At 39.4% G+C, this 15481-nt stretch overlaps 1 protein-coding gene across 1 annotated transcript in view; it reads right to left on the reverse strand.

Moving 5' to 3' along the window:
* Window positions 1–15481, reverse strand: part of DNM3 (dynamin 3) — a 545828-nt gene that overhangs the window by 319840 nt on the left and 210507 nt on the right. Inside the window, exons 8-10 of the mRNA XM_089911124.1 lie at window positions 7373–7508; window positions 4797–4864; window positions 1127–1265 (exon numbers count right to left, since the gene is read on the reverse strand). Coding sequence (XP_089767250.1) covers window positions 1127–1265; window positions 4797–4864; window positions 7373–7508 — 343 coding nt within the window. The remainder of the gene's footprint in view (window positions 1–1126; window positions 1266–4796; window positions 4865–7372; window positions 7509–15481) is intronic.

Consider the following 15481-nt stretch of genomic DNA (forward strand, 5'->3'; position numbering starts at 1 on the left):
AGATTCCTTTCCTCTTTCACTACTTACATCTTTCCTTCATCTGAGTTTTTCTGTAAGGTAACTGGGAACCAACACTCATACTCATTCTCTCTTTCTTCTCACTGGTTTTTCAGGAATGTTACTCATAGTAACCATACAGAAAGAGAAGGGTAACAAAACTAACAAAATCAGAAGTATCTATACTTTCAAGAAATAATCAAAGTAACAATAGTAACTGCCATAGGGCTAGGCCTACCCTATCCTAACACCATCAGTAATTCCCTTCTTATATTTTCCAATACAGGGTACCCTTTTCATGTCCCTATGGAATGGATGGAATCCAGCACAATTCCTCCATGTTTCTCAGTGAAGAGCCCCCAGATTGGGAAGTCTCTTGCCCACTACTCTCCATCAATGAATATTACAATAAATATTACAAGGTAGGGAATATTGGGTGCTACTAAAAATGGCCATTTATAGATTAACCACCATTTACTGAGCACTTACTATGTTTAATCAATGTGTTAAGTGCCTCATGGGTTTCAGGCATCATCTTGTTTAATCCTCACTGAGGTGATATCATCATCATTATCATCATCATCATCATCTCCATTTTACACAGAAATTAACAAAAATATAAAGATTAAGTATGATGCTCAAGGTCAGACAGCAAGTAAATAGCAGAGCCAGGATGTGAATCTAGATAACTGGACCTCAGAGGCTGGGCTCTTAACTACTATACCACAGTGCCCCTTCCCAGAACATCCAGGTTCAAGTGGAATTCATTTAAAATTTAGAAGAATTACCTTTTTGTTACAAACAATATCACTGATTCCTTCCCCCTAACAATTACTCCCATCCATGCATCACAGGAAAAATTGGTTTAGGGCATTCACTTAATTGTTTTAAAGTGATGTTTACCTGATTAAGACAACAACCCTATTTGGAATGGGGTGATAGAAGTCAATATGCCCATATATCATGAAAGCAATTCCCATTCAGTACTTTTCACAATCCTTCCCCTTGAGCAAACACACAACCTTCTATGACAAAGTGGAGAGTCAGGGAAAGAGAGGTATGTAGCAGGGTAGGAAAGATGGGTAAACCAAGTAGTTACTGGTTGCAAAGTTACATAATTCAAACTTACTTTTTTGGTACACTTCTTGACAGTGTTGATTAATTCTTGTATTACCAGATCTACACTCTTCAAGGAAGGCCCTTTCAGCTTTACAATTTGTTTTTTGACTATTGCTTCGAATGCCATGTCTGGAGTAAACAACCCTGTCCTGAACGTAAGAAAGAAAGCAGCACATTAGATATTTTAAATTGAATGATATTCAATACTCTTTTTAAAAATGTTTTAATTGACATGCTACTTAAAGCATGCAAAAAGCCTAGTTTAAAAGTTACATAGTGATTTATTCTATCCACAGTATCATTTGTAATAATATCCTTAATACATTCTATAGGTGATTAACATTACCTAAAAACAGTTCCCAAAATGTTTTCAAGGCTCATAATGTGACCCTCAATATTTAACTGTCATTTGTCTCAACTCACTGGTTCACAGCAATACAAAGGAATGCTACAACAGAAATGGTGTCCTAAATTTACATTTCTATTTCTAAAGTATTCCAAAAGCAATCCTCTCTTCTCCTTCATGGAGTAGAAAATTATCTTCACTTTCTGAACACTGAAATAGTAGCATTCCTGGACTACACAACATATTCTTTCCAGGAGAGCTGTATTATAGTGAGCTCAGTGGTTCCCAGTTTGAGGTCCTGGGGTGCTGAAGGAAAAGGAAGGCAGTTAAGTGGAACTAGCTTAGACCCCAGAATGCCTAAATTGTGAATTTACAAAAATGACAAACAATAACCAAAGTAGCAAGTATCTTTTCATTTGGATGGAATTAATTCAAACTGATGTCATAACAATGCTTTTCTCATGCTGTACAGAAGCTCAGGAAAGCAGGTATGTGTATGCATGTGTGCGTGTTTCATAAAAAAGTAAAAAATGATTACTCATATTTAAACAAAAGGTCAATGGAGAAAAGCTACAATAAGAGGGATCCTGAACCCTGACATATGCCACGCCCAAAGACGTGCAGGCTCCAGATGTTGGTGGTTGATCCTCCCCATCCTAGACCCTCCTCCCTCCCCCTTATTTGGTTACCTTCTCTTCCTGAAACACTCAGTCTTATGGTACCTCTTCTGGGAGAATTCTCTTTTTTTTTTTTTTTTTTTTTTGCGGTACACGGGCCTCTCACGGTTGTGGCCTCTCCCGTTGCTGAGCACAGGCTCCGGATGCGCAGGCTCAGCGGCCATGGCTCACGGGCCCAGCCGCTCCATGGCATGTGGGATCTTCCCGAACCCGGGCACGAACCCGTGTCCCCTGCATCGGCAGGCAGACTCTCAACCACTGCGCCACCAGGGAAGCCCTGGGAGATTTCTTTAACACTTCCATTTTAGCAGCCTTATTCTGTGTCCCTTCTTATTTACTTAGCACCCTGTGCCCACCTCCATTTCTAATTGTACTGTAGTAATCATATTATATTGTAATTGTAATTTCTCCACTTTGGATACAGAATAAAATCCACGTTGTTTAGTCTGACGTTAAAAATTTTCCCCCGTCTGTCCCTAATCTTCCTTTGAGGTTATTTTCCTCCTTCCTTTCATGCACACTATGTTTCAGCCAAACCAGACCATTTGCCTTTCCACAAACATATTCATACTAATATTTTATGTCTTTTCCTTCATGTACGATGTTCATTTCACCTTTCCCACAATTTCAGCCTGTCCAAATCCCACCTGTGCTTCAAAGACCAGACCAAAAATAACCACATCCTACAGCTCGCCTCCTCCAGTCCTGCCGCTGACTAGGTCTTCCTTCTCTGAATCCCAGCGTCCTACTTTGCACTACAGTAGTCTGAGCACATATTTTAGTCCTGTTACTACACTGGTAGGGAGAGTCGTTATTGTCTTTATCTTTGTTTTCCCCACAAGGAGGGATCCCTTGCTCATCATTGGCACTCAGTGTTAGCAGAATGAAGAAGGACCATAAGGTGGGTCCCCAGTGGGCAAAGATGCTTTCTATTATTCAAATATCTAACAGAATCAGTTGGGAACAAAACTCTTCAAATTAAGTGTATTTAAGGGCATAAATAATTACACCATTAATATGTCTTATACTCAGGACATTGTGCACTTCTTATCATCTTATAGGCAAATGAACTCCAGAATAATAGTAACAACCAATCTCTTCTGTTGGTATGCATGTAAATCAGAAATCTACAATCCTGAATTACTGAGCTTTTGCAGTTACATTCAACGAAAATGTAACTGGTAAGGAGTTTTAAAAGCCAAGTAAAACTACTGTATTTGATTAAGTAAAATACTTTATGACCCACCCCCCCCCCCACAAAACGTAATTTGGTTCCACTGCATTTATCAAATCGGTATGTTCACATACTAGCTCTGCCCAGCTAAAGAGCAAGACATAGTTTCTGTACGAAATGTATTCTGGATTTGACGGACAGGGAATAGAATTAATAGGGAACTAGAAACCCTGTTGAAGGTTAAGAAAAAAACACTGGATGTGGTTATAGATGTTGTCTCCTTTTCACTTTGTGAATGCATATTTGCCCATACTATTTGAGACTTGTAGAGGAGATTTTCTAAATTTTGTAAGGATAGATACTTCAAATGTCATAACTCCTTTGGAAAATCACCCATCACATGCACACTCAGGGTCAAGTTTTGCTCTCTCAGCCTCTGTTCCCAAAATAGTCTAAAGTTGGCCCTATTGCAAAAGCTGAGATACAACTGGCCAATGGACTGGGGATCCCTCCTTCATGTAAGATGATCATGAAGTAGGTAACCTGTTTTCTTACCTTGAATTCAGGACGCCTCAATTTAACATATGCTCCATTACATTGTATTTAGCCCTCTATACATGAACTCAAGAAATGTGTGTTTTAAATCCATTTATTTTTTTATCAATTATTTTTATCAATTCATTTATTTTTTATCATTTATTTCTGTAATGAAAGTAAATGAAAATAATCCCACTTCATACAAGGGTGAATTCAGGTACAAGTTCTCCTCCCAGCCTCATGTCCCCCCTCCGCTCTCCTGTCTACATTCCTAACTCCAGTCCAAATGTATGGCTTCCTGCTCCACGAATACGTGCTGCCTTTTGCCACCTCCATGCCTTTGCTCACATTACTCCCTCCACTTTAAGCCCCCTCTTTTCTCCTCCAGCCTCAACAATCTCCCTCCTCTCACACCTCATTGCATTGCCACCTACCCCATACATACACAAACGGACACACACACACACAAGCACATGTATCCACACAGACACCTTTGCTTGCTGAAATCATTCTTGTTCTCAAAACAGGCAAGGTGTGACTCTAAAGCAATCACCTTCATTAATCTTTCCCAATCTTGCCCCATAAATCCAGCCAGAATTAATCTATTTGGTCTCTGTGTAAGTAATGATCACTTATGAGCAAGTCTGGCCTCTGTCCCTGAAATACAGAGCCCTGAAGAACAAGGTCTTGTTCATCAGTAAATCCCTGATTGTTCAGAGCACAGTGCTGTGAGGGCAGAAAGGGTTTTTGTTTTTTTAATTGTAAACAGACAGTATGCCAATACTAGAAATTACCATTGAATCCAAACGAGGATTTCCTATTTCTTACTCCCACCTCTATATTCTACTCTGCTCAGATGATGAAAAGGCTACTTCACTAGCCATTCATGAACATTAACTTTTTTTAGTAGCTTGAACTGAAGACAAGGAAAATGTGAAGCACTTGCCTGATACCATGTATGTTTTTGATTGCATAGCTTATTTCTCTTCGCAGTTCTTTCTCATTGAACTCCATCTGCAGATGCAAAATGAGCCACAGTTATGACACTTAATTCCTTTGAATAATAATATCGTTGAATATTAAAAAATGAGAATAACTTGACTCCATTATTAATAAAGACTCATGTCTTTCCTAACCTAAACCCAGATGGTCAAAACATCTGTTTATATAAAGTTCAAGGCAACACACACAGAACATTAGGGATTTCTGGGAGTTTTAGTGTAGCAGATTTTAACTCTATTATAGATAAGGAGTGCTGTGCATAAAGGATGACTTCTGGACATAAATCTGGCTATTCATTTGAATATATAATTCTTCATTCTTTTGCTGAATATAGTAAATGTATTCATATATGAATGCATAAATAAGAGTGTCACCTGATGTACAATAGCAGTCCAGCTGTGCTGAGATTAACAATGGCTGTCTTTTCTCTCTGGCCATTTTAACCACCTGAGTTCAAAGCCTCTTTAAAAGAGGAAATTAATAATATTTTGCCAATCCAACACAGGATAGAATACTGTATAAAAATTTCCCATAAGTTCTAGGTATCTTAAATTTATTTGGAAGTAGGATCAAAGTGTCATAGAGCTTAGACCTGGAAGGGACATCAAGAAAACAATTGATTCAGCCCCTAACTTTTGAGATTTGGCCTCTCCAGCCTCATTATCTGTCCATTTCCCCCCTCACACTTTATGCCATAGAGCAATGAACTGCTTTAGTTCCACAGCTCAGCCTTTACCATTCCACCCTTTCTGTCTGGAACAACCTCTCCCTCGACTAATCCCACCTCTTCCTGCTTAACTACCTGCTCATCCTTCTTAAGTCAGCTCAGAAGCCAGCCTCCTTTACACAGTCGGGCTGGGATTCATGTCTGTGGGCCTTGTTTCCATAGCACCCTGTGGTGAAGTTTGTCACTTTACCTAGCACATTTTAATGAAACTGTCTATTTACCCATCTGCCTCCCACATCAAGAAATAAGCACCCGCCTCTGTATGTGAGGCAAGTAACATAGTCCCTAAAACTACCTAGCTGCCTATTGGGCATTTCAAACTGAACATAACCAAAACAAAACTCTTGATTCATACTTCCACACTGAACTTTTCCTCAGTTCCCCTCATCTGATGGGCACTAACACTTGCTCAATTGTGCCAGCCAAAACCTTGGGAGTCATCTTGAATCTTCTCTTTTTTGCATCTCCCATATCAATCCAACCCCCATTGACTCTACCTCCAAAATCACAAATCCATCCACTTCTCTCAAGCCTCTCTTCTGAGGCATTTTTACTATAAAGCTAAAGAAGTTTAAGTTTCAGGACTTCTCCCTTGCATAAGCTCCTTCCAAGATGCGTGTCTGTGTTTATAGTTTTGTATTCTTCTCCTTCAAGGGGTTCCCCAAAATTGCATAGGCTGCAGGCCCCACAGAAAATGGATCCACCCCTGCTCTGGCCCTACTGTTTAACTCACCTTGTCTCCCTCAGTCCACTCTTGCCCTTAACAATCCAACCCACACAGTGTTCTTTTAAAATCACCAGCCAAATCCTTAAAACTCTCCCCTAACTTTCCATTGTTAAATGTAAACACTTCACAGCAACACAGAAAGCCCTGTGTAAACTGGGCACTTCCTTCCTCTGAATTCATTTTCTTCCCCCCCACCCATTCATCAGCTCTACCCCAGCCTCAGCTGTTCCTCACCTGCTGTACAGGTGCTTGTTCTAGGGCTTTGTCCTTGGCTTCCTGCCTTGAACAACCTTCTTCTTCCAGATTCTTACAGGTGGCCTCTTCATGCCATTCAGGTCATGCTTTAAAGGCCCCATAGTCAGAGAGACCTTGTCTGAATATTCCATCAAAACTGGCTTAGCCAATGGGGAACTACGGATAATTGTTTCCTGGTAGTGCCTGAGTTATCTACCAAGTTTTATCATTTGTATTTTTCACAAAATGTTAATTCCAATGTGCTTACACTTATATTCTACTTTTTTAATTATGTTCTTATGTGAACAGTTTCTGATTATTAGTCTTTAATTTTTTCATCTTATATAATCCAATAAATTGATATTCCATAAAAAAATTTTAAATAAATGTTAGCTCTTAAGCTTGACCAAAAAAAAAGTGGCTTATGCAACTCCCCTTTCTCTCATATTATGTTACATAATAATACTTGATACTTTTTTCCTTTTTTATTTGTTAATTTTCTGTCTTTTCCCACCAGACAGTATCTCTGTCTTGATCCCTGGCATGTAGACCACTGGTACACAGTCGGTACTCAAGAAATATTTTTAAATTAACTAGACAACAAATAAACCAATTAGTCATTGTTGAATTATTGAAATATCATTAGATCCCATTAAATAAAATCAGAACCATCAGTAAGAAAATAACTTCTCTCCTAAATCTCATTACCTGAGTATGGAGCCTTTGTTTAAAGAAAACCACTTACCACTCATATAACATTTGATGAAAAGTTATGTAGAACAGAATACAGAAATGAAATGAAACAAAAGGAAAAATAACGTTTGGTACAAACCTTTACTATCTCAAAAGGGAAACGTTCATGGAAAATACGATTGATTTTAGCACCCCCTGAGAGCTCCAGGGTATCTACTTGATCCCCTGACCCTTCAATTCTCTTCTCAAAGTCCACAGCGAATTGCTGAACCATCCTATAATTGTGAAAGAGAGATAAATTCAAGTTAAAGTTACCAGGTTTCGCATTTTTCATTTTAATTTGCTATGGTTAGCAATTCTTTTCCTGGTGTTCTTAGCGGCACCTACTGGCAGAATTAACATTGCACTCTATTCATTACTCAAAATGTAACTATATGAAATACACGTTACTAAAATTTATTTCAGACATTTAATTTAAAATATATATTTTAAAAGTAAGGAACCAAGATGGCGGAGTAGAAGGATGTGCTCTCACTCCCTCTTGCGAGAACACCAGAATCACAACTAGCTGCTGGACAATCATCGACAGGGAGACACTGGAACTCAGCTGAAAACATACCCCACCATCCAAAGACAAGGAAAAGCCACAAGGAGACGGTAGGAGGGGCGTAATCACAGTAAAATCAAATCCCATAACGGCTGGGTGGGTGACTCACACACTGGAGAACACTTATACCACAGAAGTCCACCCACTGGAGTGAAGGTTCTGAGCCCCACGGCAGGCTTCCCAACCTGGGGGTCTGGCAACAGGAGGAGGAATTCCTAGAGAATCAGACTTTGAAGCCTAGTGGGAATTGATTGCAGGACTTTGACAGGACTGGGGGAAACAGAGACTCCACTCTTGGAGGGCAAACACAAAGTACTGTGCGCATCGGGGCCCAGGGGAAGGAGCACTGACCCCAGGGGAGACTGAACCAGACCTACCTGCTAATGTTGGAGGGGTCTCCTGCAGAGGTGGGGGGTGGCTGTCGCTCACTGTGGGGACAAGGACATTGGCAGCAGAAGTTCTCGGAAGGACTCCTTGGTGTGAGCCCTCCCAGAGTCTGTCATTAGCCCCACCAAAGAGCCCAGGTAGGTTCCAGTGTTGGGTTGCCTCAGGCCAAACAACTAACAGGGAGGAAACCCAGCCCCACCCATCAGCAGACAAGTGGATTAAAGTTTTACTGAGCTCTGCCCACCAGAGCAACAGCCAGCTCTACCCACCACCAGTCCCTCCCATCAAGTCTCTTAGATAGCCTCATCCACCAGAGGGCAGAGAGGAGAAGCAAGAACTACAGTCCTGCAGCCTGTGGAACAAAAACCACATTCACAGAAAGATAGACAAGATGAAAAGGCAGAGGGCTATGTACCAGAGGAAGGAACAAGATAAAACCACAGAAAAACAACTAAATGAAGTGGAGATAGGCAACTCTCCATAAAAAGAATTCAGAATAATGATAGTGAAGATGATCCAGGACCTTGGAGAAAGAATGGAGGCAAAGATAGAGAAGATGCAAGAAATGTTTAACAAAGACCTAGAAGAATGAAAGAACAAACAAAAAGAGATGAACAATACAATAACTGAAATGAAAAATACACTAGAAGGAATCAATAGAGACTAACTGAGGCAGAAGAATGGATAAGTGACCTGGAAGACAGAATGGTGGAACTCACTGCTGTGAAACAGAACAAAGAAAAAAGGATGAAAAGAAATGAAGACAGCCTAAGAGACCTCTGGGACAACATTAAACGCAACAACATTCACATTATAGGGGTCCCAGAAGGAGAACAGAGAGAGGAAGGACCCAAGAAAATATGTGAAGAGATTATAGTCAAAAACTTCCCTAACATGGGAAAGGAAATAGCCACCCAAGTCCAGAAAGTGCAGCAAGTCCCATACAGGATAAACCAAAGGAGAAACACACCAAGAGACATAGTAATCAAATTGACAAAAATTAAAGACAAGAAAAATTATTGAAAGCAGCAAGGGAAAAACGACAAATAACATATAAGGGAACTCCCGTAAGGTTAACAGCTGATTTCTCAGCAGAAACTCTACAAGCCAGAAGGGAGTGGCATGATATACTTAAAGTGATGAAAAGGAAGAACCTACAACCAAGATTACTCTACCCGGCAAGGATCTCACTCAGATTCGATGGGGAAATCAAAAGCTTTACAGACAAGCAAAGGCTAAGAGAATTCAGCACCACCAAACCGGCTTTACAACAAATTTACAACAAATGGAACTTCTGTAAGTGGGAAATATAAGAGAAGAAAAGGATCTACAAAAACAAACCAAAACAATTAAGAAAATGGTCATAGGAACATACATATGGATAATTACCTTAAACATGAATGGATTAAATGCTCCAACGAAAACACACAGGCTTGCTGAATGGATACAAAAACAAGATCCATATATATGCTGTCTACAAGAGACCCACTTCAGACCTAGGGACACATACAGACTTTAAGTGAAGGGATGGAAAAAGATATTCTATGCAAATGGAAATCAAAAGAAAGCTGGAGTAGCTATACTCATATCAGATAACATAGACTTTAAAATAAAGAACGTTACAAGAGACAAGGAATGACACTACAGAATGATCAAGGGATCAATCCAAGAAGAAGATATAACAATTATAAATATATATGCCCCCAACATAGGAGCACCTCAATACATAAGGCAACTGCTAACAGCTATAAAAGAGGAAATCGACACTAACACAATAGTAGGGGGGGACTTTAACACCTCACTTACACCAATGGACAGATCATCCAGACATAAAATTAATAAGGAAACACAAGATTTAAATGACAAAATAGATCAGATAGATTCATTTGTATTTATAGGACATTCCATCCAAGAACAGCAGATTACACTTTCTTCTCAAGTGCGCACGGGACATTCTCCAGGATAGATCATGTCTTAGGTCACAAATCAATCCTCAGTAAATTTAAGAAAACTGAAATCATATCAAGCATCTTTTCTGACCACAACACTATGAGATTAGAAATGAATTACAGGGAAAAAAAGTAAAAAACACAAGCACATGGAGGCTAAAGAATACATTACTAAATAACCAAGAGATCACTGAAGAAATCAAAGAGGAAATCAAAAACTACCTAGAGACAAATGACAATGAAAACACGACGATCCAAAACCTATGGGATGCAGCAAAAGCAGTTCTAAGAGGGAAGTTTATAGCTATACAAGCCTACCTCAAGAAACAAGAAAAATCTCAAGTAAACAATCTAAACTTACACCTAAAGGAACTACAGAAAGAAGAACAAACAAAACCTAAAGTTAGCAGAAGGAATCAAATCATAAACATCAGAGCAGAAATACATGAAATAGAAATAAAGAAAAAAATAGCAAAGATCAATAAAACTAAAAGCTGGTTCTTTGAGAAGATAGACAAAATTGAGAAACCATTAACCAGACTCATCAAGAAAAAGAGGGAGAGTACTCAGATCAATAAAATTAGAAATGAAAAAGGAGAAGTTACAACAGACACCACAGAAATACAAAGCATCCTAAGAGACTACTACAAGCAACTCTATGCCAATAAAATGGACAATCTGGAAGAAATGGACAAATTCTTAGAAAGGTATAACCTTCCAAGACTGAACCAGGAAGAAACAGAAAATATGAACAGACCAATCACAAGTAATGAAATTGAAACTGTGATTAAAAATCTTCCAACAGACAGAAGTCCAGGACCAGATGGCTTCACAGGTAAATTCTATCAAACATTTCGAGAAGAGCTAACACCCATCCTTCTCAAACTCTTCCAAAATACAGTAGAGGAAGGAACACTCCCAAACTCATTCTCTGAGGCCACCATCACCCTGACACCAAAACCAGACAAAGATACTACAAAAAAAGAAAATTACAGACCAATATCACTAATGAATATAGACGCAAAAATCCTCAACAAGGGCTTCCCTGGTGGTGCAGTGGTTGAGAGTCTGCCTGGCGATGCAGGGGACACAGGTTCGTGCCCCGGTCCGGGAAGATCCCACATGCCGCAGAGTGGCTACGCCCATGAGCCATGGCCACTGAGCCTGCGCGTCCAGAGCCTGTGCTCCGCAATGGGTGAGGCTTCAACAGTGAGAGGCCCCCGTACCGCAAAAAAAAAAAATCCTCAACAAAATACTAGCAAACAGAATACAACAACACATGGAAAGGATCATACACCATGATCAAGTGGTATTTATCCCAGGAATACAATGATTCTTCAATATACGCAAATCAATCAATGTGATACACCATATTAACAAATAGAAGAATAAAAACCATATGATCATCTCAATAGATGCAGAGAAAGCTTTTGACAAAATTCAACACCCATTTCTGATAAAAACTCTCCAGAAAGTGGGCATAGAGGGAACCTACCTCAATATAATAAAGGCCACATATGACAAACCCACAGCAAACATCATTCTCAGTGGTGAAAAATGAAAGCATTTCTTCTAAGGTCAGGAACGAGACAAGGATGTCCACTCTCACCACCATTATTCAACATAGTTTTGGAAGTCCTAGCCATGGCAACCAGAGAAGAAAAAGAAATAAAAGGAAAACAAACTGGAAAAGAAAAAGTAAAACTCTCACTGTTTGCAGATGACATGATACTATACATAGAGAATCCTAAAAATGCCACCAGAAAACTACTAGAGCTAATCAATGAATTTGGTAAAGTTGCAGGATACAAAATTAATGCACAGAAGTCTCTTGCATTCCTATACACTAATGAAAAATCTGAAAGGGAAATTATGGAAACACTCCCATTTACCATTGCAACAAAAAGAATAAAATACTTAGGAATAAACCTACTTGGGGAGACAAAAGACCTGTATGCAGAAAACTATAAGACACTGCTGAAAGAAATTAAACATGATACCAACAGATGGAGAGATATACCATGTTCTTGGATTGGAAGAATCAATATTATGAAAATGACTCTACTACCCAAAGCAATCTACAGATTCAATGAAATCCCTATCAAATTACCAATGGCAACTTTTACAGAACTAGAACAAATCCTCTCAAAATTTGTATGGAGACACAAAAGACCCCAAATAGCACAAGCAGTCTTGAGGGGAAAAAACAGAGCTGGAGGAATCAGGCTCCCTGACTTCAAACTATACTGCAAAGCTACAGTAATCAAGATAATATGGTACTGGCACAAAAACAGAAATATAGATCAATGGAACAGGACAGAAAGCCCAGAGATATACCCACGCACCTATGGTCAACTAATCTATGACTAAGGAGGCAAAGATATACAATGGAGAAAAGACAGTCTCTTCAATAAGTGGTGCTGGGAAAACTGGACAGCTACATATAAAAGAATGAAATTAGAACACTCCCTAACACCATACACAAAAATAAACTCAAAACTGATTAGAGACCTAAATGTAAGTCCAGACACTATAAAATTGTTTGAGGAAAACATAGGAAGAACACTCTTTGACGTAAATCATAGCAAGATCTTTTTTGATCCACCTCTTAGAGTAATGGAAATAAAAACAAAAATAAACAAATGGGACCTAATGAAACTTCAATGCTTTTGCACAGCAAAGGAAACCATAAACAAGACGAAAAGACAACCCTCAGAATGGGAGAAAATATTCGCAAACGAATCAACAGACATAGGATTAATCTCCAAAATATATAAACAGCTCATGCAGCTCAATATTAAAAAAAAAAATCCCAATCCAAAATTGGGCAGAAGACCTAAATAGACATTTCTCCAAAGAAGACATACAGATGGGCAAGAGGCACATGAAAAGCTGCTCAACATCACTAATTATTAGAGAAATGCAAATCAAAACTACAATGAGGTATCACCTCACACCAGTTAGAACTGGCATCATCAGAAAATCTACAAACAACAAATGCTGGAGAGGGTGTGGAGAAAAGGGAACCCTCTTGCACTGTTGGTGGGAATGTAAATTGATACAGCCACTATGGAGAACAGTACGGAGGTTCCTTAAAAATCTAAAAATAGGATTACCATATGACCCAGCAATCCTACTACTGGGCATATACCCAGAGAAAACCATAATTCAAAAAGACACATGCACCCCAATGTTCATTACAGCACTATTTACAATAGCTGGGTCGTGGAAGCAACCTAAATGCCCATTGACAGATGAATGGATAAGGAAGTTGTGGTACATATATACAGTGGAGTATTACTCAGACATAAAAAGGAAGAAAACTGAGTCATTTGTTGAGAGGTGGATGGATCTAGAGACTGTCATACAGAGTGAAGTAAGTCAGAAAGAGAAAAACAAATATTATATATTAATGCATGTATGTGGAACCTAGAAAAATGGTACAGATGAACCAGTTTGCAGGGTAGAAGTTGAGACACAGATGTAGAGAACAAATGTATGGACACCAAGGGGGGAAAACCGCAGTGGGGTGGGGATGGTGGTGTGCTGAATTGGGCGATTGGGATTGACACGTACACACTGATGTGTATAAAATTGATGACTAATAAGAACCTGCAGTATAAACAAACAAAACAAACAAACAAACAGAACAACTAATACTAAACTTTATTTGGCTTATTTGTATGGAAATACGTTAATATAAATGTTTCAGACATTACATGAAATTTCTAAAACAACAACAAACAACAACAACAAAAAACCCTCTAGGACCCACCCACCTCTGTTACTTTTTTCATTAAGGTCTCTTGATTCCAGGTTTGAACTAAACTCCTTTTAAAAAAAATTATTCTATTGAAGTATAGTTGAGTTACAATGTTGTGTTAATTTCTGCTGTACAGCAAAGTGATTCAGTTATACATATATACACATTCTTTTTCAAATTCTTTTCTATTATGGTTTATCACAAGATATTTAATATAGTTTCCTGTGCCCACTACACTCTTTAGAGCTCATCAAACAGTACCACAATTGTCTAGCGCCTGTCTCTGGTCCCCTCCTCTTAATTTCCCTGTCTGAGCATAGATCCGGAAGAGACCTTCCTCTTTCTTCCCCATCTTTCTGCTTTCCCCATCCTAAGTCCCCACATGCTCAGGTGCAGGCACTTGGCCCATGACACTGCCCTTTCCCTTTCTCTCCACCAAAAACTCCTGGGGTTTCTTGGCTCTGATTCTACACTGCAGTGACTCACTCTCCTTTTCTTTTTAAAGTTCAGTTTCCTTATCATGGCTTTGAGTTCCCTTCTCCCTTTTAGGTCCTGAACTGCCTCCCCAGCTTCATCTCCCACCCCTCCAGTCTACACTACATCTGCTCCACCCTTCCATCCACCTAACTGTTCCCAGGCATTCTCCACTCATGCATTTTTCCTTGTCTTTGCTCTGGCTGTCCTCTGCCTTCAGTGTCCTTTTTACCATCCTTTAGCCATGGAAATTCTACTTCTTCTTACAGCTTTGCTGAGTTCTAATAGCCCTTCCTCTGTAAAGCTTTCCCTGCTTCCCCAGTTAGAACAAATCAGAACTGACTGCAGTTCCCCACTCTGCTTTTATTTTCCAGTGCTACCTGCTCAGGATATCTTTCTTCATGAAAAAGTTATCATATTATGTAGGTAAGACTGGATTCTCAGCAAGGTAACACATTGGAAAACAACTGCTAAATTATTTGATCTAAGGTGTTAATTAGCTGATAAATTTAACTTACAAATATAGGAGGCAGGTAATTACAGTAGACAGACTATATCATTGAGAGTCATGAGACCTGGATTGAATCTCAGCTCTGATTCCTCCCTTTATCCCTCCCTACCTCCCTTTCTTCCTTCCCAAAATGAGGTTGGCAAAGTAAACATCAGCCAGGTAATGCAGGGACTTGCAGCCCATGCTAACTGTAAACAGAAATCATTAAAAGATCCTAAGGAGAGGATTGAGAAGATCAGGTTTCTGCTTTGGAGGGATTTTTGGTTTGTTTGTTTGTTTTTGTAAAATATACATAACATTTACCATTTTGATTATTTGTAGGTGTATATTTCAGTGGCATTAAGTACATTCACATTGTTGTGAAACTATCACCACCATCCATCTCCAGAACTTTTTCACCTTCCTAAAGTGAGATTCGGTATCTATTAAAAAATAACTCCAGGCTTCCCTGGTGGCGCAGTGGTTGAGAGTCCGCCTGCCGATGCAGGGGACACAGGTTCGTGCCCCGGTCCGGGAAGATCCCACATGCCGCGGAGCAGCTGGGCCCGTGAGCCATG

Source organism: Delphinapterus leucas, chromosome 1 (assembly GCF_059928025.1).
Source record: "Delphinapterus leucas isolate spDelLeu-1000000601 "Yukka" chromosome 1, BTC_Dleu_Yukka2, whole genome shotgun sequence".
Lineage (NCBI taxonomy): Eukaryota > Metazoa > Chordata > Mammalia > Artiodactyla > Monodontidae > Delphinapterus > Delphinapterus leucas.